This window comes from Toxotes jaculatrix, chromosome 7, assembly GCF_017976425.1.
Source record: "Toxotes jaculatrix isolate fToxJac2 chromosome 7, fToxJac2.pri, whole genome shotgun sequence".
Lineage (NCBI taxonomy): Eukaryota > Metazoa > Chordata > Actinopteri > Toxotidae > Toxotes > Toxotes jaculatrix.
Window position 1 is genome coordinate 15973616 of NC_054400.1, and position 25504 is coordinate 15999119.

The following is a 25504-nucleotide window of genomic DNA, read 5'->3' on the forward strand; positions in this document are numbered from 1 at the left end:
TTTCAGCAATCAATATATTCCATGCAATGAAACATGTATAACTGCAGAGATGAGATCCGCGGTTATTCCTTTTCATTTCCCCCTCATGTCTTTTACTCCGCCCTGATGTGGATTTCAAGTCACAATTTTTCACTCTTGATAAAACTACTGAGTCGCCTCCTGTGTTTTGGCATTAAGTTTTAATGACATGCAGCATTCATTGGCAGAGATGAGAGGGCGGTTGGTTTGAAAGGCTCTCTGAAGTGTTACGCTGCACCCAAATGGCTCATTGGGCTTTCATGCCAATTTGGTATGATCTCTGCCATCTCAAAATGTAAATAAAAAAAGCTTATGCAAATAGGAAGGAGTTCATATTTCAGCAAGGATTTAAGTGTTTGTTTATTCACATGACTCTCTGGGAGGATATGTGTGTATTTTCTTTTTTTTTTAAATATAAGAAGCTGTTGGGAAAACACATGAATATGCAGATTGTGTTGACTTACTTTTGCATTTGACGACAAGTTTTGATTTTATTTATTTATTTGGTTGGACATAATACGTATAAAAGACACAGGAGGTAAAATTCTCTGCTAGACATAATTCAACAAGCGAAAAAGAGAAATGTGTCATGCAATATTTTTTTTGACATGATAAATTGTAACTGAGTGAATCATAAGAAACAGGTCACTGCAACATTATAAGCACCTGAAAATATTAATTAAACTATTTGGCTTCAAGGGTAGATGTCAGACAGCACTGTTTTCAAAAACTAATGTCAGGAGTTTTCATTTAGTCAAAAAGTGTGAAGTTGATTATCACAGTTAAACTTAATTTGGTTTAATTCTGGAGACCTGCTTTTAAAAACACAACATACTGTGTTTTGCTTTCTGTTATCTGGTACAGACTAACCTCCATTTGTGGATGCTCAACATTTCAAAAACATGACTGTACAAAACAGAAAATGACCTGACACCGAAATATCCCATTGAATTAGCCTGTGTAAAATTTACTACAGTTGTACAAATCTGTTATCAGTAAAGAAGTCGCTACTTCCATCACAGTGACCCAGGGATTCAATCTCTGTGTAGTTAAAATGTCCTTTAGGTTCTGATCATGACTGAGATACAGTGTTTACCCTCTAGATAACAATGTCACCCTTCAAATATCGTATCAAAGGGAGCGCATTCAGCTCTGATGTTAGAGGACAGGCACATTTACAAGCAAGAGCTTCCTCAGTTGAATCTGACTGTGTGCTCTCCTCCTGTGACTCTGAGAGGTTGTGAGGCTGCACAGCTATTATAAAACTCCAACACACTGGCTCTGAGAATGGCACACAAACACGCACATGCACACACGCGTACATGTGAATGTGCAGTGGGATCCAAAAGTGCAAGTCCATTCAAGTGAATGGAAAAGGGGTCTCAGACATTTGGACCCACATGTGCAGACTTTGAATCGTTCCAGCTGTCTGGTAAAAGGATCACTAGTCACTGCAAAATGTTTTCTGAGGGAATCATCCCATTAAAACGCTTTAATTACATCTGGCTGAATACAGTCCATTGGCAAAGTGGAGTAATACATGGGATGAAACGACAATGAGAGCATTCAAGCCAGGGGGGCACTCAGAGTTGTGCGAATCCAACTGCCTGTATAAATAAAATAGCCAGATATTCAGCTTTTGACTGTAAAGATGAAAACATTGATACAGAAATCACAAAAGCAAAGAATATTTCTCAAGTGTAATTTTATAAATGGAGAGGGAGATAAATTCTCACTTGATCTCACTTGCTCGTACAAAAACAAACTACTATTTTTCATACTGCACATAGAAAAACTGAATTATGTGGACTCAACGATAACAAAAACTTTATCACACTCTAATGTCACCCATAAATGATTTAATACAACAAAAATATAACATGACCTTAACCACAAAAGCTTTAAAGGCCAGTCTCATCATCACTGGACTTGTACTTTTTGAGGACAACCATCAGAAAATGTATGCACACATTACAGATTCTTAATCCTCAGTCAGAATAAAGGTAAGCACTCTGTGTTGACTATATGGAATACCTGTTTCAGATGAATGAGTCAGCTGAATTAAGTTTATCCAGAACAAGCTCAAGCTCCAACAGAGCAGTATATAGTTTTAGTTCTATACAGCAGCACAGAAGAAATGTGTCCTTTTTTAAATGAAATCATGACTTGATTTTTATTAAAAATAGAACCAGTAACAAGTAAATAAAAGAGGTAGGTCACCAAACTGACAGCATTTGTCCTGTAAAAGCCAAATAATTGCATAAGGGTTGAATTTATCTCATTTTGTTGGTTATGCTATGTTTCAGAGTCCAAAAATGATTTAAAAAGCAATAGAGGACAATCCCAAATCTAAATGATGCAAGGCCAAAGTATTGTTACAAAATGTATGCCGTGAAAATGCTTCAGGCGACAAAGCACCCCATATCACTGCAGATACAAATATCCAAACCACATTATTACTACCTTGAGGGATTTTGTTTGCATTATTTGATTCTAATTGGGTCCACAGAGGGTCTACAGAAGGCATGCATATTTGAACTACCAGACAAAGAAGTAAGTTAAACATGTTGGCTGGGTTTCACAAGCCTACAGGATCAACAAACAGAGTCGCTGTAATTCATTCTAAAACTGCATTTATCCAAAAGTCAAAAACTCTATTCAAAAGTCACTGGATCAGCGTGTGTGTGTGTGGCCTTGAAAGTATTTTTCTGCTCAGAGCGACAGAAAGACAGCGAGGTACGAAAATATAATTAATCAGATTTTTGAGATACAGCATCAAACTGTTTCTCAGCACCATGCCCTCAGCATTCCCTCTGATGAAATTTACTTTTATAAAAGCAGAACAAGCGTCCATGAGAAAAGCTATATTTTGTTGTTTAAATGGCATAGCTTTACTAAACTACATACTATGTATGAATACATTATAACAATACTGTGACATTCACACGTTACATTAAATTAAAGGGCAACATTAAACATAATATATTAAACATAAAAGAAAATGTAAACTGATCTTCAAGAAGTCAGTGCCCTGGAAACTCATGTGACAAAGGGCTGTTTTTGTTTTTTAAGGCATGTTTAAATGTTCCACATCTTTTATCATCTGAAATTCTTTTTTTGTCTGAGGAAGGACCAAAATAAAATAGTTTGACTTTGAAAAGTAAAATGGAAGTTGACTGTGCAGTGTGAAATGCTGACCCAAAGAAGTGCTTGGATCTCCAGGGACTGTTTGCCCTGACTCTGAAGCTCTCGCTGTGTTCTCAAAGCTGTAGGCATTACTTACACTACTGAGTAGTTTAGAGCACATTTCTGCTTGGAGTTTGTGCAAGTCGTTAAAGAGGTAACTGTCTCAGGCTTTGGGCTCTCACATTCCTCTTGACATGGACTGGAGGCTCACTGGATCTCGGCTCATGTATCTTTCATTGACTCTGCTGCAAACGTCTTGTCACCTCCATCATATAGTCATATCATCATTGAGGGACAAGGACCTCATCTCCAGAGGTCTCATTTCTGTATTGAAAACTTTCCCTTCTTCATCTCTTTCACAACCTTTGATGACTTTTGATCCCTAAAATCTGTTCTTCATTTTATTGACATGATAAAGCATATAATATTATAATTAATCACAGTATAAACAAACCACACTTTCCTAATTTTTTACACACGGTAAATTTTTAGTAAGTTATTTTTTTTATGTTTTGATGTAAAGCTGATGCAAAGCAGTAATTTTTTTCTCAGTGAGAATGGAAGCTGTTCTGGTGAAGGTATTTATTTGTTTATTATGTTAAACACTATTAGACATTATAACCACTTCTACTACCATAAGGGAATTTTTTTAATCCTTTTTTATCAAAGTTGATGTAGCCTATTGTTAGCAAACATCCAGATATATTCAAAAGCCCAATATTCATTCTCCACTTAGCTCTGTTGTGGTCTCTGCCAACTCTTAAGGGAAATATATGGCTCTTTAGCTGCTAAATGTTCTGCTACGTTCACCAGCTAGTCACTAACTTTGCCTGTCTGCTATTTGGTATTTAGCATGTAGGGCACAACAAGTTTTTCAGAGCGATTTAAACGAAACAACTCTGATGAGAGCAGTAAGACTGAACCAGAACAACCAAGGTGCAGGTTGTAAAACCAGAACAATGAGCTGAGAAACTAAAATGCTCTGTAGCACAGAAGGGAACTGTTGGTGCATTGCTACAAGCTCTGCTTTAATCAGACAGGTCAACTAAAAATTGACTTTTTTTTTAACATGCATTAGCAGTCAAAAATAATGTTAGTCTATATGTTTAACTCACAGACATATACTGTTTTCAAATGTAAAATGATTATGACAATTACTAATAACCAGTGCGTAAAACCTTGGCAAGACAGTCCTTGCTCTTTCAGAATACATTTCCTATGAGCAGATACACATGTCACACAGTGAAATAATGACTTATCTAGGGGATAACTGGGAAACCATGCAGTCTAAATTGGCTTGCAGACACCTCCATGAAAATGTTATATAAAATAATGTATAAACTCACCTGACTTGGAGCACAGATTCTGTCAAAAATGCCTCAAAAATGACCTTGTGGTTTTTTGTTCATGTGCTCTGTTCTCACGGAAACTGGAGTTGTTTTATCACCTCACAGAGCCTTGCATCGCCATGCTTCTACTGCCAAATACATACAGTAAAAAAAAGGCATCCAAGCTGACCTCAATGATAAATGACGAGAGTTAGTTTGATGCTTTCGGGAGCTTTTTAGTGGTAATTTCTGTCCCACTTGATTGTTCTACAGGTACCAGAACTGAACCCAAAATAACATTAGCATCAATTTCATTTGAGAGGTGAACCGTGCACACAAGGCTGGCCCAATTCTGCCAAAAAAAAAAAAAAAAAAACTCCCCAAAGACTACACAAACAAGATAACAAGAGAGATATCACTTGAAACTCATTTGCCCTCAATACTCATCGCGACAAACAGAGCGCCATGCAGACAAATTTAGTCCATATGATTAGTGACACTATATATAGCTCAAACATTGGGTGGTGCCGTTATGTTCCAGATATAAACGCTCTGGCTGAGTCTACAAATGAGTTAAAAAGTGAAAACCATGTAAGATGGTTGAATAGACAGTGTGAGTAGATTTGTCCCGTGGAGCAGAGATCATTACTTTACCAGCTGAAATGAGTGATTATTGTGTCTGGCATCAAATCAAACTACTTTACTTTTACTTTACAACTTTACACAGGAGACTGCAAAAATGAATTATGTGTTCATGAACACAATCCATGTGTTCATGAATACAACCCATGTTCATGTTGCCTGTGAAGTGATTTCTTGCAGTTGTGCAAATACCTTCCAGAAAACACTTGCATTGGATGGGTAAATGTACAAATGCTTTCCCACGATGACCTGCTCCATGTCCCACTGAAAGGGGCACCAGATCAACAAAACAGATGGCTATCCTATTTCTGATCAATGCCTTTGAAAAGACTTTATAGGCTGTGGCTAATGACTTTGTTAATGGCTGACAAATTATTCACTAATGGAACTGTTATGAGTCATACATAAGAACTAACTTTCAGGTTGCCAGGTTGTGAAAAATCCCTCTGGCTGTTTGATATCCCCCCTCCAGCATGATAGTTGCTTGGTGTTTTTCAGATATGTTTTTCATCTCCCGTGCTCTATTCGACTTAAATTCTGGAAAAGGGCTGCAGGGCATTTGGACCAAAAGCCTGAGTGGACTGTTTATTATAAAATTAGAGCTATAGATGCATGCAGTTAGAATGCAAAGTTTCTAGCCTTCCAAAAATGGTTGTTAAATGCATTCATTAAGAATCAGACGTGTGATTTATTGATTGAAAGGAGTTGTTGGTTAAACCGGAATACACTGTGTTACACCATCTCCATACATCTTATATTTTTAAATAGTGCACTTTCCATTACTCTAACCCACTGGTCAGGATGAAACTTTAACATCAGTGCTGGAAATCGCTTTTGTCTGTGTAGCATCTGTAGTGTGAAGCCGGGCTCTGCCAATTGTAGTTGTGCAGTAAATGTTGTCAGCTCCCAGACAGCTCCCATGACCAAGTGAGCTCTATCAGTGAGATATTAAAATTACCCCTATCCCTCCCTACACTGTATATTCATGTTAACACACACCCCAGACAGAAGAGGACCCACATTCACAAGCTCAGAACGAATCAAAGCTGGATTTGCAATGGGACGTATTATAGGATCAGCAAATTATCCATCATGGATCAGAATTGGCTTATTCATCCTTGACAATACATTTGTTGCTGCGGATTTACTATCTTAGTGGAACTGAATGGCATATTGCATCGCTGACTCGGACAGTACTGACATGGATAACATAACAAATACAGAACTTTGTAGGCCTGATTTCTTTCACAGTTCTGCAGCATACAGTGATGAGTACAGTGAGTGTTCACCCGGTTAATGTAGAACTGGAAGCGCTAGAGCTTTCAGCCACATCACACAGTTTTCATCAGCTGATGGAGTTTCCTCAGTTGTTAAACTTTCTATTATCCCATGGTTGTTTCTATTATTTTGTTCAGAATAATGTAAAGTCTAAACATCTAGAGTTCTATTACACTGAGCAAACTGTGACACAGTCAAAAGCTGTGAAAAGTAAATGAACTTTGAGTTGAGACTGTTTTATCAAAAGGAAGCAGGGGATGAGAATCGAGAACCGGCTCCAGTTGAGTACTGGCTCCAAACCATGTGAATCGTGTGCCTCCAAGCTTATCAGATCCTTTTCTTGGATTTTTTTTTTCCACAGAGAAAATTGATCAGGAATCAATGAAGAATTGGACCGAAAACTAGAACTGATAATGGCATTGGTATCAAGAAATTCTTATCAATTCCATTCCCTAATGGACACGCATCTGATGGGATCTAGACTCTAATCTCATCACGTTTCTTCAAATAGATTTTTGAGCATTCTTTAGACAGGTGGCCAGGGAGACTCCAGATTACACTGCACTCTCTGTGAACATCTTTCTCTTTCAGCCTGCCCTTTTAAAAATAACCTTCATGAATCATAATATGCTACTTTTAATATATCTCAGGCTTATGCAACTTCGTGCTTGAAACTTGAAAAATTCTGAGGGAAAAGAACATGTTTGAAATGGATCCTGGCAAGACCTGGTACATTTTTGATATTGGAAGTTCTATGATGCCAATGTGCGATATTTAACACAACTTCTTCTCTGGAGTTTTGCATTACTGAAGCACTTTCTAAGCGCTACTCTATTACAGTAATACTGCTTATAGTTAAAACCACTGATCTCCATTGATAGAAAAAATAAAAATCACTCATAAAAGCACCTAGTCAAGTTCTAAGAATTTTGAAGAATTAGCTGCTCTTAAACCACCATATTTTTTATATTGGTGACAAAAAAATCCTATCTTCACAGAAAGCCTTTTGTAAATGAATGTGTATTAGCCTCCTTCCACCTCAGGTTTACACAGTGCAGCGATGCTTTAATCTGGAGACTCATTTCATCAGTTTGCAATTTAATCAGTAGGTCACCAGAATAAATATGACTTGCCTTTTGATCGTGGTAATAGAATTATGCTCCTTGCATGAGAAAAGATAAAAGAAGTGAAATTGGAAAGGGAATAAAAAGGTCAAGGAACAGAGAGAAGTCCAAACAGCTACACAAATGTTGAAATTAAGATGGCAAACCACGAGGCTGCTTTATTACACAGAGAGCTTCTTTCATAGAAAAACAACAGCTTCTTGAAACCAAATGAAGATGCCAGGAATTATTGTAGATGTGTAGTTTGGGAGTTCAAAAGTAGGAGATGAGAAAACAATGTAGAGATGAATAAACAGTAAAAAATTATAACAACGAAAGGCTGAAGCAGATCACAAAGAAAAGCCTTAGCCAGGTCCTTGGCATGTCTGCAGCAATAGATAAGAAAATATATTCATAAAATTACGAATATTGGTATAATGTTTTGCAATATGTTATTGCCTCATTGTGTATTTAAAGTGAATTTAAGGGTAGAGACTCTGTGTTCCTGCAAACATCTTCATGTCTTTCTGTCACTTTCCTTTATTCTGCAGGCTCCAGTGAATGTAATGAAAACCTCTGCACATTGATTACACTAATCATTTCAATGAAACGGCTTTGAACACAATATCTCTTATCAGTTCTGTCCAGCCAGCTGTACTAATTACAGTCAAATCTAACAAACTCAAATAATGATATTATGCTTTTATAATTGGCATCATTGGAGTCGGAGGAAATTAGTGTACCTTACTGAAAAGGTGCTGGAAACTGAGTTTAAAAAATAAAAGTTCTAAAATGTTGAAATGGATAATGAAACTTATTTAATCAGACAAAATGAGCAGTTCAGTTTTCTATGTGGAAAAGCCCCGTGTTCTGCATTGATTCGATGCATGTAAAATACCACTTCGTTGACATTTATATAAAGAGGGAACAATCCGTCACCATACTGTGGTCATTCTCACTTTAAATGTAAAATCTTTACTGATGAAGCTTTAATGGAAAGGACAACAAGACTAAACTGATTGTTTTCTAATCAGCTTTTAATTGCCAAGTAGCTTCACTCACCTCAGTTACGAGGAAATTGCCTCCCTCTGCGCTGACACTTTGATAACGGAATCATTACTGGACATTTCATCTGCCACCGCTGCGATTCAGCCCTGCAACGCACGTTGATCCCCTGCCACAACTGTGAACCCCCCGAGAGACCCAGAAACTGGCAATGGCTGGACAAAGAAAATCAATGAAAGCAACTTAATGTGGTAAAACCATGCTGACTCTGAGCCAAGCTTGACAGAGTAGAGGGCCAAGTGCTGCAACAATCTTTATCTGATTAATTAAAAACCAAAACTACAGTGTGTTTATGCTAATTTGCAGAATAGTTTGTAAATTATTTAACTTTCCAATTTTGTTAACAAATTTGTAGGAAGGTTACAGTTAGCTGAGTTAGCAATGGCCAGAACATGTAATGCTTCTCTTTGCAACCTGTTATATACTGCAATTACTGTACTGAGCTGTTTGGACATGGATAGTAAATCTTGTATCACTACCTGATGCATCCACAGATGAAAAGTAATCTCTAAGGGATCAGACTAATAAATATAAATCTCAATTTTCACACATCTACTTGTTTTCTGTTACATTTCTGCATTACCACTTACAGGTTAAAGTGTCAGCATTAAAGTCTGGGTTATCTATGATGGGATGTCAATGCAGAATTCATCCTGTATCAAGATGTGTTTCATACCGAAGGAATTGACAAAAGAAATCAAAGCAGCCATGTCATTTTCACAGATATGTTTTTATTTGTCAAACTGAAAGAGCTTTTGTTTGAAGCAACATCTTTTTTAAGACTGTACACAGTTCCTCACTCTCCTCTGCAGGCTCGAACCTAACCAGCATTATAACAGGTACATTTTTTTAGATAGTGATTGACACTCAGACGGAGGACGTAAGAAATAATATGTGAACAGCTGATGCAGAAATACAAAGACAGGATGAGTTTCCACTTTGCGCCCGTTTTTAACCCGTGAGATGAAGTTGTACAACGCACAAGACAATCAACGGTGAGTACAAAGTAAAGGCTATTAGATCTTTTATGATATGCGAGAACGTAATGTGCCGGTGGACATCTTCGTCATATTCTTCTGTTCAAACTCATATATCATGCAAACTTCCTCAAAGCTTAGTAGTTGGCCTGCTCTGTGATAAGAGCTCACAGGAAGCGAGCTACAGAGATCAGTCAGAGCAGATGCTGGCCAAGATACAGATATTTGGAAAGAAACAGCTGGAGAATCAAAATGGAAAATGTTCAAGACAAATAATCTGTAACAAATGGTCGGTTTGTGATTATTCTGTGTCCATGAACCTAAGGAATGACAGTCACTGATTTACACCAATAACAATTTTCACATATTGGTAATCTACAGCAAAGCCTTTCAGTGTAACTTACATTGAACTGACTGAGTTTGGCAACAACACAAGTAAACTTTTCCAAGATATCCCTATATTTAGACACATCAGGGTCATTACAGTATACTGTATCATACGCTGTGTATCATATTGTAATTTGCCAAACCAGAACACAATTGGATTTTCTCTGTTACAGTTACCCAGATACCAATACCAGTACTTTTGTTTTGTTTTCAGACGTCATATGGTTCCTTGTCAACTGCAACAACAACAATGTTCATGGTATGACAGCTGAAAATGACCTGGAACACAACAATACAAAGCAAGCTCCAAAATATTTGGACGGTGACACATTTCTTGATGTTTTCTTGCTGTGCTTTTCATCAGTTTGGATGTAGAAGTGAGTCTAAAAATGTTTGATTCCAATGCATTTTTTTTTAATTCATTAAATATAAAGTGATGAAAATAATAGTGGCACGCTTGTATTTCCAGCCTAGTCAGGCAACCACATCTGAAAAGGTTGGTGCATTAAATTAAATAAGGTTTTCCTATAAATGTCTTACTTTCTCTTTCAGGCTGTGCAGCAATCTTAGAACAAAAAAAAAAAAAAAAACACTGTATTCCTACAATGTGAAATGATTGGTTAGTTAAGTGACTGAAAGCTGACAAGTCGGAAGTGAAACATGAAGCATAGAAGTAGACATAACTCCTTTCAGCTCTTATTGGAGCACTTGAGAGCTTTGGGGAAACCAGTCAAGAGTGGAAACCGCTAGAGTAATCCAGGCCTATTTTTAAGCAGTGCAGAATGGGCTGTAAGGTTTGACACTGCTGCAGTACCTCAGGTACTTGTTTACTTCCATTTATTTAACCAGCCAAGCATCGCTGTTCATTTATTGCAGGATGCAGCCGACAGCAGAAGCCGTACAGTGAAAACTGCGTGTTTTGACATGATTGGCATAACAGTATCTTTATCCCCTGTAACCTTAATGCGTCTAAATATTTTGAGCACCCTGAAAGCATTTAAACATGCAGCGAGCTGCTGTCATGTCTCGTGAAAATACCCCGAAGTTCTTTAACATTTCATTACTATATTATCTTAATCCAGTATGGAAATAAAGATTAAATCCCCCGAAATAAAGACACTGTCCATATTTAATTTAGAGCTCTGAACTGTTACTGTGGTTTATCTTGACTGTAGGTTTGAGATAACAGCACATATTTATATATTATTTATCTTGGACATGTGCTCTCTTTTGAAAATAAAAAAATTAATTATCATTTATCACGTCAAAGGGATTATAGAAAATAAATGACTGCTGTCAATATTTGAATTATGCATATATTGATATGATTTAAATAACTGCTCTCACTCATTTGACATTTTCTTTAAATAATACAAAGAAATCTTTAAATAGGTGGCCAAAAATTATACATATGTGGGTTTTCTATAAATGACATCTATCCTGAGCTTTTTAATTGATTCAACTTAGATCTCCAAGACAACACTAAGACATTATACGTTTGTATGCATCGGACAGCGGAGACAAATAAATCTACATAAATACAAAAAAAAGAAAAAAAAAGGAACAAGCACAAAACAGTAATCCCAAATATCTTAGAAAAAGTGTAGCGATAATCAAATAGATACAAATAAAAAAAATGGAAACTTCTTATGAGAGAGTTTAGACATTTCAACTAGAGACAGCCTAAAAGCCTCAGTGTCAGTGCTGCAGTACCACTTTGAACTGCAGTGTTTGTTTATTGTCTCACATATCAGTCATCTTCAGTAAGCTTTTACAGTGTGTATTAATGTTTCAGAACTATTTAAAAATGCACATAAAAATAGGTCCCTAAATCAAAGCCATTTGCTCTCAGGGCTAGAGGTTTTTAAATGATTTGTCATAGTATACATTTATAATTCACGCACCATGCAATTTCTTAGTCTTTTACATATAATACAAGAGCATTAATAGTGTTTTGATTGATGTAGTAATGCCAGTGTCCATTAGGGTAAAAGCATGGCTTGAGGAAGTGTAGTAATCCAAGTAAAAATATATTTGATAATGTGATAACGTGTGATCTCTACATTGTATTTTAGACAGTTTAGTTATGGTATGAAGTTGGTTAATCATGTCCAATGAAGCACGGCAGACAGATTTCACATCTTTGTTAAAAAGTGACACTGTACAATAGCTTCCATGGCAACAGGTTAAAACCACAGTGAGAGCACCCCCCCCACCACCACCCTTTTCCAACTCCACCCCCTAACCCCACCCCTCCCTAATATATTACAGAAGTTCATTCCAAACAGGATGGTAAATCTTGAAGAATAAAAAGACAAAGATCACACTTTAAAGAGGACAACTTAAAAGACAAAAGTGGATCAGGGGCAGGTTTTAAATCATTGTACAAAAGAACAAACAGCAACCCACCACAACCAAACACCTATTCTTGAAAAATCCGTTTGGAAATTGATTTCTTTTTACAGGTTGCACAGTTTATTTTTAAAATACTGGGTGAGATACTCCAGTATGCCAAGGGACAGGGGGTGATGGCGAGAAAGATGGAGGAAAGGACTTCACTCTTCCTCTGTGCATCCGAGTATTTCTACACGCAAAGTGATCCTGCCGTACCATGACCAGGGAAGGATCCGGATGAGCCGAGCGTAGATGGGTGGGTCTATCACATTCTTTCTGTGTGTGTCGTTGTCAAAGTTCCCCTGGAATACCTGTAAAAACCGGAGCATGGAAGATTTTTTTTTAAACAAATTTCTTTTCTTCTTTTTTTTTTTACACAAAGACAGAAACACGAGTCAGGTTTTTATCTGCTTGACTGCATTTTCTCTACAAAAACAAACCACCATGAAAACCCATTAATTAGAAAAATTAATTTTAATGCTGCGGCAATATTCAAAGGCTTTTAAGGCTCAAAAAATGGTAACCAAATGCTTCAGGAGTCAACATGTTGTGGAAAAATATCTTCAGTGAAAAACCACAGAAACCAAATCCGATTTTTTTTTTTTTTTTTTACTGGGAGGCAGGTGCAGAACATTCCATGGTGCATTTTTTTGCTGCCTGATTTCTCCTGACTCCAGTTACTTTGAAGGCCTCATGCCTGAATAGGTAATTAAGTGCAGCCAATCAGAGCTTCAATTCGAACACTGCCAGTAATAGAACATTCTCTGAACTCAGCCCTGTGCTTGGCACTTTTCTTTTATGCGGCACACACGCAAGCGCATCAGCAGTTTTCCCCCTACAGAAAATTGTGCGTTGTTAGAGTGGCACAGCTGGAAGACCCACCTTCACAATTAGTGACAGACATCTACTGTTGTTTTCTCTTGTGCACTGAGGGCTGTTATTAACATGCGCCCTATGCTTGTTGGTCTTGTTTTCTTTCAATTTTGTCATGCATTTTCTCAAATTTTTCACCTTGGCATTGAAATAAAAGCTTTGGTGAATGCCAGAAATGTTGCCATTATAAGAAAAGGCTAGATAAGAAAAGTTTCTCCAGCTTTGGCTCCAGAAAACTTCCAACTACCCTCACATTCTTCACTGAAAGTACTGAAAATGTATCTGTATTTTCTTGTAACTGTATTTGCACTATGCATTAAAGTTGTCAGGAGAGAGATTTCAGTGTATGTGCCACTTTTATACCGATTCTGTGACATTTGAGAGCCTTTAGATAAGCCTTGAAACACCAGTACAAGGATTAACCAGCTGCCACACACAAACAAACATAATTGTCATACTGGGACGTGTTTTCTGTTGTTGATTTTTAGAAGCTTTGTGTTGGGGTGTGCTTAATAGACAGCAGAATGAAGTATATTAGGAAGAAATGTATCTACAGGGACTGCTTCATTGCAGGATATGATCATTTAATTTAAACAGACATGATTATGCCTGTGTAATTGGGATGTAATGGGATCCACTGTTGTGCAGAATAGAAAATCAGTGGGCTAAATCCAAGCAGGTGCTGGAGACGGGGGTTGACCTTTTTTACAGCAAAGCTTCAACTAAATCCCTTTCAAAGAATCATAGGTGCTGGTTTTGGATTTAGACAGTCAAAACATCACCTCAAAGGTTTCATTATGACAAGTGCTACAACAAAGGCCATGCACCAAAAATAACAGCAGGGATTTTGAAGAAAAATAGTTTAGACTCTGTGTGGCTGGATGCAATATTCACACACTACACAGCACTGTGTATCCCAAAATAGAAGGTCAGCGAAGAGATTAGAAAATTTATGTTTTAAGCATTCCAGCCTCTGTGCTTGGTGAAGGACAGAAATACAAACTTTAAGTACATCTGTTTTACACTGCAGTTGAGAAGATTAGAGAAAATAACACTGTAGTTATTTTACCTGCATGAAGCAGCGCGTAATTTCATCCACCTTCACAATAACCACAAAAATCTTATGAAAATAGGAATAAAAATATGATTGAGTCAAGCACATGATGGTAAAAAATTAAACAAAAGTTAAAGGAAAATCAAATTATTGAAATGTTGACTTTGATTTGCTCTTGAAGCTGGAATTTATTTGTTAACCATTATATTAAAACCTAAGTAAACTTTGCAGTTAACTTTCTTCAGATAGAACTTAAGATGACTTAAGAAGATAAAATACGAAGCTCAAACAAACAAGATATTGCTTTTTATTTTCTTTTTTATGTGGTTGCCACCATAGAGAATGAAACCCATATTTAGGCTGTTATATAATACCTTCCTCTAGGTATCATGTTTGATGTTGGTGCTTGTAAAAAAACCTGAAACATTAAAACTGGAATTTCCATTTCATTTTGAGCCTAATGCCACTTTTCATCACTCTAAAACCTTTATAAAATGATTCTCACCAAAGCATATAGTTGTATGACATATATGACATATATGTGTTTTCACATGTAATAGATACTGTTATGAGCCATTTGACTATCCAGTAGCAGCTGGAGACATAAGATGTAAGTGTCCCTGATCAATATGCAATACTGTCACAGGATATCAAACCTCTGCCTCCTCTTCCTAGCATGTGTGGGTGTGTGTGTGTGTTTCCTTTGATATGATTACTTTAATGTAAATGTTCTTTATCTGACACATATTGTTGTTTTCAGTGTTTTTTTTTTCAGGTTCTCTAACTGAGGACTAAAGTTGAAATCCTATGACAGGTGTACACTTTCATTACTTTCTTTATTTCATGTCTAATATAAAGGGGAGCAGGCCACCTTTTCATCCTGCATTCTTTTTCATTATCGTTCCTCATCTATAGTGTAGCATTGAGTTGAGACTGTAGTCAGACAAAGTTTGCATCTGCAGAAAAGCAGAAGAAACTGTATCCCTCTTGCTCTAAATGTCCTGGATGCTTTTTTAGTACAAGCGCTTGATAATGAGAGCAAAAAGCATTGGTTTCATTATTTTGTAATTCTGTGCTCTCCATATATTCTGTATATATGTATTAGGTACTTAACAGTTAATCTGAAGAGTATTTTTAAATGTTGTTGAGTACCTGTGTGGTGTGGTTAGACTCTCCCGTCTGCTCTGGCCCACACCTGCTTCATTGCTTTTTGACAGTGATTCCCAATTGCATATTGCTTACACTGATAAAATAATAAACCTAGACAGAAGAAAGTCAAGTTTTGAAACCCAGCATAGAGCATAAAATTCTCCAACTTTCTAAACCACTCTGTGCTTACTCCTTCTTTTCACCTTCTACTGTATTTTAGAATAACGCAGTAAACATTTGACACGGGATAGAGAGAAATGTGCCACTTCCAGGAGTGTCGCCACAACTGTAATGTGACAACCAGGGCACATAACAGCACAATATAAAAGGCAGGACAGGAAGGCCACACAAGCAGCAGCTGATTGAAATATGACAAGAATCTCTCCTAGACTGTCTGGGGACCTGCACAGTGTCAGATGCAGTGTCTCTAAAATAAACTGTCTGGAACAGGATATGGGAAGAATCCCAATAAAAGGACAAATAATGTTAGGGAGAGATCAGCAAGGTGATGAAAGTATCCTCCACAACCAATATCTGCAAATAACTCTCAGTGTATCAAATAATTCAGAGGCAGAAAGAAAACAAAAACAAAATGTCATTTCAGAAATTAAACATACCTAAACTGGAGGTACTCTAATGCAAAGATAGGGTGGAAGCAATTACCAGCAAAATTTGTTGACATGTAAGTAGGCGACGGAAGCCCCACAAGCATGCAATGTACAAACATTATGAAGAGTAATTGAAAACTTGTCAATATATAGATTTATTTTATTTGCAAATGATCAGACATACTGCTTTAATGAAGAATATTTCCAAATTTCTATAAATATGGAACAATTGTATTGTGGGTTAAAATATATCTTTTTCTGTGCTGATCAGGTTGGTGGATGAGCTTTTAAATTCTTCTATTGTGACAACCATTGTGACGACCCCTGCCCAGCCTGTCACTCTGTGTGTGTGTGTGTGTGTGTGTGTGTGTGTGTGTGTGTGTGTGTGTGTGTGTGTGTGTGTGTGTGTGTGTGTGTGTGTGTGTGTGTGTAAGCCCCAGTCAGATTTCTGACCATAGACCATAGACACCACAACTGTAATTTAATTTGCTTGCATTTGCGGGTCCACTCATTTTTCTCCTGGCCCTCTTGCTGTGTTATGATACTATCCAGTGACATTTTTAAGTAAAATTCACTGTCAAAGTAACCAAAAGTCCATTAGGCAAAACAGCTACTGAACTGTTTCAGTGGATCCAATTTGGACAATTTTAGTTTTTTTGTTGTTACCAAAAATATTCCAGAAATCAGTAATTTTCTACTTATGGCTGATTCTGCTTTGGTGATTTAAACCTTAATGAAAGCAGACTTACTGGTTGAGTTAGAGCAGCAGCAGAACCTACAGGTTGCTGTAAATTGTGACTTAACTGCCCAAGAATCGAATTGCTGTAACTACATTTAAGTTTCATTAAGCAGAGGAAATAATAGATTTTATTTGCGTCCCAATGCAGCAATGAGAAAATAAAATCCAAATAGAGCAGAGTATAAATAAGTCAGCTACTGCAGCTGAAGCCCAGCCTGCTGTGTCTGACCTGTGGTCAGCCTGCCTGACATTAGGAAAATAGAGGAAGAGACACCAGCAACTGACAGGTGGAGCTGAGCGGTAATATTTGTGCAAGCTGCCAAATACTGGCAACTGAAATACTTTAACAATGTGGTAGCTTTTCACTTTAAAGTATTAAAAGTTTAAGTTGAATTCTGTTGCCAAAGTCAGGCAGCACTGCTGATAGTTCCGGAGGCAAAAAAGCTGAGCGCTTCAGAGGCAGCAGCAGCACTGATACCAAAAACCCTTTGGCATTTTATCAACACGCACATCCAAGGTGTTTTTACATGGCATAGATTGATATCATTCAATGGTCAAGACACAAACATACAGGGCACATTTCTCTGTGTGTCTTTAGACTGACCCAGGAGCAACAACTCTGTTCCCACCTATTGATTTCCCAGGCTAGTTGGAGTCACTGGTACGCATTATTAAGGTATGCTTTGTGTGCCTCTGGAGGATACAACACTGCCCATTCACTATTATTTAAACCTGCTTCACAGGTCAAGGGAGCAGGTTGCTCAGATCTTTTTGCTCTCTGCCCTCTTGTTGTCTGAGCCAGCCGAGGTGATACCAGGAAAACTCAGCCCGTCTTCACTGAAAGGGTCAAGAGAAGAGTGCAGACATAAAAGAGGCAGTTACACTCAATCAAGCTGAAATGCACAACTAGTCACTTCTCCTAAGAAGCTGGGATTATGTTATCTAGTTATGTGTTTTATTAATCCTGAGCTGCATTAAACCTCGCAGCCAATATTTTCCAAGACTGTAGAGACAGAAGATATGACTATCAGTGGTTAATCTCAAGATGATTGTATTCACAGTTGTCTAACATTCAGTTACCTTCTGACCTGGAGGGAATTCAAGGCTCTAATGGCTAATTAACCCTGTGTCACCTGAGTGAAACACTATTAAACATAAATCAATTACTTTTGTGCTTGATTGCCCCCATCAACTGAGTAAATATTGACACCCAGGAAAGAACAGTGGTGCAGGAGCAGGCAAAGTAGTGACCCAGGTGTGGAAAGCGTGTGCATGTGGGAATGCGGCCAAGCCAAAATGTATAATTATGGAATGTATCCCTGCTTAATTATGTTTAAACGATGGACTATGTTGTTACTTGTCACTTATAAGAGCAGTGTGTGGGCATTTGGGATTTATGTGTAAAGAAAAGGCAAATAAGGCACTCCATGGATTTTGTTGAGGGATACTGTGGAGTGTGTGTGTGTGTGTGTCACTGTGCCCCGCTTTGACAACATCTGTATTCTGACAGAGCCTCCTCTCTCAATCTAGATGTAACTGCCTGCAGCCTCTGCCACACAGGAGCTGGAGGGGGGAGCTGAGAAGAATACTTACAAGCCTCTACCACTGTGCCCGAACCAGACACCCAGACACACACACAAACAAACAGTGTATATCCCTGCCAAGTCAAGCATTGTGGTGTGGCAGAAGGACCCTCGGGAGCCCAACAGCCAAATGTGTCCTCTAGCATTAATGGCTGCTTCAGCTGACTGAAGGGGGAAAACACCTTGAAGAATCGTACATCTGAACAGCCCCTTGGCTCCGCTAGGGACAAACTGATTGACATTTTCAGAAGTCTTGCTAAACACGCCTGCCCTCTAATACAGAGCACACTCAGATTAACTGCCTATCCTTGATTCTGCTCTGAATTATGCACTGCGAAGGCTATAGATGATTGTAGAAATGGCTTTTGTCTGGTATAATTCTTAAATCCATGCGTAGCTGCATGAAAGTCCTGCGCTCCACTGACTCTTTCTTCTGAAAATGAGATTTTAAAATAAAACATAATAAACATAATAGGTTCCTGAGATGTCACCAGTCCTTTTCTCTCCTTCTCTTTGCTATCTCAAATGATACTTGCCAGGCCTTTGGAAGGTATCCAGTCCTCAGTATTGAGATTGCTTGAGTGAAAATCATGCTGAGCCTGCAGTGGCCCGTATTCAAAGATCATCATGGGTGTTGAGATTATAAACTCCTCAAGCAAGGAAACTGACTGCAGAAATGGAAAATATTTCTGACCATCGGCTGCTGCACTGGCTCCATAACAAGGAAAAGGGCATAAAGTGATATCTGGCTATTGAGGGGTATTATTTACTTTAACAAGGTGCTGTCGTGTTTTGGTGTTAGATCTATTACACCGAACCAAACAAAATAAAAATCTTACTTTGAAATGGCAGCTGAAGTTACTACACAACCTCTACAAACTGCTCAGAATCAGTTTTTACAAGAAAGCCAGACATCATATCTGATGCTTTTATGTGCACAGACTGCAGGGCATGGACTGCAGTAGAACTGTGAAATCAAGCATTATGGAAAATTAGCGACTTTTTTAGGATTTTAAACCGTTAGAAAGCTATTCACATTGGATTCATATTGGATTATTATTTTTAAATGTGGGGAAGAGATTTGCATAAATACATGAATGTGTGCCAATATGCATTAAAGATTGAATCTAGCAAAATCTAAATCAATCTGTCTTCAATTATTAATCAAATACTTTGCCAAATAAGGGTCTAAACTTGCACTCGCAGCCTCACAAGCGTAGTAGTAGTTGGTAGTTTTTTGTGCTTGTTTAACCTCATCACAGAGGTTGCTCAGGCACAAAAAAAAAAAAAAAGGCTCCACTCGAGCATGTCGGGATTCTCTCTGCATCTGAATATCTTACAAGCACTCAGATTGAATTATCCACAAAAACTTTTCCACTTACAACTACAAATCTTTTCAGTCTTCAAATAATGTGGACCAAATTTTACACTGTCAAATACTTATTTTTTTTCAGGAGATCTTTTACACACATCAGCTGTTAATTATTCATACAAATGTCTTCCACAAGTTTAAACATGATAATTACACTATAACGCATTCTTCATATGATCATAGGTACTTTCGTATGAAGACCTGAGCTACAATGCAGATTGAAACAGAACATATTGTACAGTGGATTATGTTCTGAGTGATTTTAAGCACCTGTGCAGTATTTGCTTTTCTGTGCAATTTGCATGTGTGAATTCTGCTAGATCTCAGCTCAGCTTGATGTTCTACATTCAACACATCAACAATAAATGAATAAGCAGAAGAGGTAGGGCTTATCTTTCAATAACATAGTAAGAGGAAAGCAAACACTCCCTCTCTTGCCACCAATATCTGAAAGACAAGGGGCTTCAGCTCAAGCTATAACCTGCTGCCTGCAGTTATCAGCAGAGCGGCTGCTGCGGCCCTGCACTGTCTCTGTTGTCGTGGGCGATTGGAATGGACATGTGTACTTTGTTGAAGGGCCGTAAACAAGATTTTCAGCATGGCACTGGCCAGGCCAGGTTGACAGCACAGTCTTATCTGATCCCAAACCAGAGAGAGGGAATAGGACAGACCAGGCAACCTCAGCTGGAGCCGCAGATCAGGAGATGCTAAGGAGAAGTGAAGAGGAGAAACAGACGGGTTCCAAAATAGACATTTTCACGCTTAATACCTGTCTTTTTTGACAGCTGCTGTTTTGTATTTTTGTCTGTTTCAGGTTTCCGTCCTTCATGTGCATTTTTCTGTTGACACAGTTTCCCTCAGAATGCCCCCTTGCTTTCGTGATGTTATATATAATTCAAAACCTCAGTACTCACAGTGCCCATAGGCATGCATTTATGATTCCACTGTATTTTTCAACATGTTTGCTTTGCATTCATGTCAATAGAGACGTGTTTTATCTGAATATAGAGTCTTGTCAGACAATGTGCTGATAGACCTGTTTAAACCTGTTTGGCTTTGTCATCCTAGTCATTATGTGGTGTGAAAGCAACTTACCTTGTCCTTCCCTTGTTTGTCATCTTGATATACATTCCACCGCTCTCCATCATTACTATAAGCAACTTTGTATGAGCCAACAAACTGGACATGGCCAAAGTCTTTGGCTCCCTGGGTGATGATTCCTGTGACCTTGGTCGGCACAAGCAAGTCCACCTGAGAGAAGCATAGGTCACAAAAGTAGGGAACGAAAGCAGAAAACAGAGAAAGAAAGTATAAAGTTAAATTTCATTGCTCAAGAAACTTAACTACTGAAAAAGTTTCTAGTTTTTCTAGTTTCTAGAATCTAGTCAGCATCTTTTTTTTAAAGGTTATTAGAGGATTTACTGTATAAAGACACTGGGCGCAAGAAGTCAGTTTCAATTATTCACAGAATATTGAACAACAAGGCTAAGTCTACAACCTTGCCTCAGCAAAACAGAAATCACACACTGCAGCAGCTTCTGAGACCCAGACTGCACCATTTAGGTTAATTTTTAATAGATTCGCATTTGTTGCAAACAATTTGCAGCGCAAGGGTGCTAGGGAAGTCAACACATGAACGTGTTCCTTTTTGTTGAGGTTTTAGGGTTCAATTATACGTCTTTATTTAGAAAAGTGTGCAACGCTGTTGGGTTGATTTCGAGCTGAAGCTAAAAATGCATGACGACTTGTACTGTGTATCACCTTTATCTGTAGGCATAGTTTCAATAAGGATCAAATGTTTGCTTGTTTAAATAAGTTGAAAAAGTCAACAATTTCCATGGACTGTATGTCAACAATCTCAACAAAAAAACAACAACAAACAGCTCATATTATGACGGAAGATCAAGGGTAGTATTATAATATCAGTCACTCCCACCGATTCTTTTCATAAGCATAAGGTAGCTGTATCATGTTAGAGTTCACTCAGCATAATGGAAACTGTGCAGAAATACCTTTTAAATCTCTGCTGCACATTAAACAAAAATGTTTATTGTTGTTTTGGACACAGCAACAAACCCTTTAACACTTCGAAATATCAAAAGTGATGAGAAATTAAGGGTGTGAAATTTCCATAATTTCCCATGTGATTCGCTTTCTTTAAAAGAGCACATTGTTTTATGATGATGGAAAAGAAAAAAAAAGAAGATGTGCATAATTGATAGCATTGCCTGGGATATTTCTAAAACCTCAAAATGCTAACAGCCAAAATGTCAGTATAAAAGTGGCTCACACATACATCTATGCTGCACCAATTTGCAGTCGATATAGGATGGAAAAAAAAGGGTGCGAGCTGGCATTTTGCTGGGAAGATGGTGGCAAAATTTAGAAGCACGGAGAGAGCAAGAGAGAAAAACATAAGCATGCAGATTTATTTCTTGTGCTGAATATACACAGCACCGAGACAACCATACATCACACTAATTGGCCTGGTCATAGGCCAACATATAGTGTGTCACACTGCTCTGACAAAACAAAATAGGGGCCCCGTGTAGATTAAACAAATAAGCAAACAAACTGAAGTAATGCATGAGATATGGGCTCAGTTTCATTCCACCACCCCGTCTCGACACTGCAAAACACCACAGTGCATCTCGGCACATTGCACCACTCTTTTATTGCCTGCAATATGTTATAAGCCCCAAAACAATTCTTCTTTTTTTTCCTGAGCTGTGATGTGAATGGGCTCACTCAGAGTTTTCATCTCTCATAAGGTTTCAACACTGCTCGAGAGCTTCTTTCTCCTCCCAGCTACTCTCAGATTGAGGACTGTTCCCTGGGTATTAGAGGGGCTTTCTTAAATGCAGACCCCCTGCTGTGTACATAAGCAGGCACAGACCTGAGTCCTGACACACATGTAGACAAAGCCATGCCTTACTGACAACAAATCAAACTAATTTTTTAATTTAACTTTTAACAATGCTGTGGTTACAGGTATGCAATTATGCAGATGCTGCACACAACGTATACATGCTTCATTTGTCATGAATACACTATTTATGAAGTTTCTCCTTCAAATGGGAGCTGGCACTGCTTCTCCTTCTGTGTAAAGTAGTGCCCATTTCTGTCTCTGTGGCAGCAGTGTGGTATATTTTCCTGTGATGTATATGAATACCTTGAAAGAACAGCTCTGTTCTTTAAAGGTATATACAGTTTGTCCCGACAATAATGGTACAACAAACCCCTGGTTAAAGGGGCCAGAAAGAAACAGTGGCACGGGCTGCCTGCTTGATTTAGAGGGGCATGACACCTCGCATTGTGAGGCTTTGATTATGCTCCAGTTGCAGAACGCTGAGGTAAATCTCGTTCTAGCCAAGCAGTCTAATCTGCCACCAAAACAAAGGCACGTTTGAAGGGGGAACCTGTAATTGCTGTCACAGGTAGCGGTCAAAAAATACGACCGCCCCTAGCGACGTCAGCTCTCAACACTTTGATGGCCCAAACTGAATTAGGGAGCGAGATAAGCTTGTTAAAGCAAGGTCTCTCCTCCAGCCCTCGCCTTCTGTTCTTTTTCCATCAAACTCTCAACCCCATTCTCTCCACCATGAGCTGTTAACCCGGACAAACTAGGAGTGTGTAAAGTCTTTGTAGCAACCTCTGAATGCTTGTGGCATAGATGTTCCAAAGAAATAAAACACGAGAATCAATTTAAGGATTTTGCTTGCTGTGTCTGCGATTAAAAAATAAGATTCACGTAGCTCTAATCTAAGCTTCGAGTTTTCCCAACAATACAGCTGCACATCGAACAGGGAGACAAGGTCAATTACTTATTTGTACTTCTCTTTGATGACAATGTGCAAAGGGGAGACATTTGTACACTTCTTCCAGACAAACACTCATCTCATTTGCTCATTAAGACAAGAGTTGGTGTGTAAATCTCATGTCCCTATTTGAAGTGGTTTTGCCACTGCAGGATAAAGAGATTAATGCAGTGAGAGGCAGCTTTATAAGGAGTCAAACGAGGCCCAGTTTCCTATTTTATGCACACAGCACATGTGTACATACAGTATCCTGCTGACATTCTCCCTCCAGCTGTGCTAATTTAATCGTATGTGTTAAAGACTCATTTAATCTTCACAGCCTGTGTATGCATGTTTTTTATACTCTCCACCTAGGTCACAGTGCACAATTCAGAATCGCATGCACACAACTCACAAAGCCGTGAGGACAGTGCTATGGCCCATCAACCCCACAACAGGGCAGTTAACATTAAAGCTTAAAGCTGGTCTGAGAGCTTGAAAACAACACTGTTTCACTGCTCCTGTTTCCCCAGGAAGTCACGGAAAAACCTACAGCTGTTTGTTGTCTTTATCATACACTGAAACATTGCTTCATGCAAAAAATCTTTAATGTAAGCTTCATGTGATATTGCTCAGTATGGAAAAAAACAAAAAACAATATGCCCGGCCATATCACCATAACAACACACAGTCTTTATCATGCTTAATGTAAAAGCACAAGGTCTGGTCAAAGTCCTAAGAAGAAACCATGTTGATGTCAAAAGTTTAAAAAGAAAGTCTGCATTAGAAACTGGAGGGGTGGGATCTGAAAGAAGTGGGCATTTAGGAGGTATAGGGAGGGTCTTAAAGACAGCATTGAGTTTCCCTATGAGAAATGTAGGATCCAGCATTTCTGGAGCTTTACTAGAGTCTAAGCCATCTCTGCCTCTTTGGTTTTGATTTTGACCTTCTGTTTCTGTATCTCTTGTGAGTCCCCCCAAACTTAATAGAAGTGAAAAACTAAATTGTCGTAGAAACAGTCATCCACAGTCACTTCGTATTTTGGTGAGACTCCAACTGGAGCAGCAACAACAACAGACACCAGTCAGGTCACTGACCAGACACCAAAACCATAGTGAATGCTCACATGCGATCACTGTTGTTAGTTGACATGGAGGGAAAAGTGGGTACCATCAGTGTGTTTCAGGCCTCAGGAGAAGTGACCTGACTCTGATTCTGAATCCCATTTGTATGGACTTTTACATGAGATGTTAGATCTGCCTGCTACCTGAACACAGTATTACTTGCCACATGCCAAAGCGCAATATTCTGTGCTGCTGCAAACCTACCATCTCCAGAAAAGCCCCTTAACCCAAAAAGCAAACCCAAAGTGACTAAAAAAACCCAAGGGATGAGGCTGAAGGCAGACAATTTCCAGACAAATGGCTGACTGACTACAGCCCTTCTCTGCAGAGTGCAGAAAAGCCTGTTTGTGTCATGACACCTTTCTGAGTTTGAAAATGTGATGCTCCACACACAGCCGAGCTCGCTGAGCCAATTCTATAGGATGAAACAGGGGTCTGAGTCTCACTGAGCCTGAAAGGTTATTATGTGAAATGTGTGTCTTTTTTGTGTGAAAGCACATGGGCCCAGAACCATGAAAGTAAAAATGAAGATTGTGCGTAGCATATTTAAAGCTGTTCACGGAAATCACTTCAGCCCAAATGAATTACTCTGAAACTTGTAATAGTTAATTTTGTGTGTTTTGTTCATTACTGTAGCAAACAAACAGCCTGTAGCCTTTCACAAACTCAGCCCGTTGGACGAAGAACCCTAATGACTTATTAAAATGAAAAATCTGGGTTGCTGTTTATAAATAGCTGCAGGTTAAAGTGAAAAAAAAAAAGTTTTTCAAGAGCTAACAGCCTGTTCATGGCCAGATTTAAATATTCGGTGAAAGTACACCTTTACG

General features: G+C 38.4%; 1 protein-coding gene across 4 annotated transcripts in view; it reads right to left on the bottom strand.

The window, feature by feature from the left end:
• Positions 1-12281: 12281 nt before the first annotated feature.
• Positions 12282-25504, bottom strand: part of LOC121184567 (EGF-like repeat and discoidin I-like domain-containing protein 3) — a 101095-nt gene continuing 87872 nt past the window's right edge. For 3 of the 4 annotated variants that reach the window (XM_041042332.1, XM_041042331.1, XM_041042330.1), the window contains 2 exons: positions 20852-21007; positions 12282-12689 (listed from right to left, as the gene is read on the bottom strand). In XM_041042332.1, the coding sequence (XP_040898266.1) occupies positions 12540-12689; positions 20852-21007 (306 nt within the window). In that variant the 3' untranslated portion in view covers positions 12282-12539. Of the gene's footprint in view, positions 12690-17580; positions 17639-20851; positions 21008-25504 lie in introns of those variants that run through there. The other variant, XM_041042333.1, reaches the window with a different exon arrangement.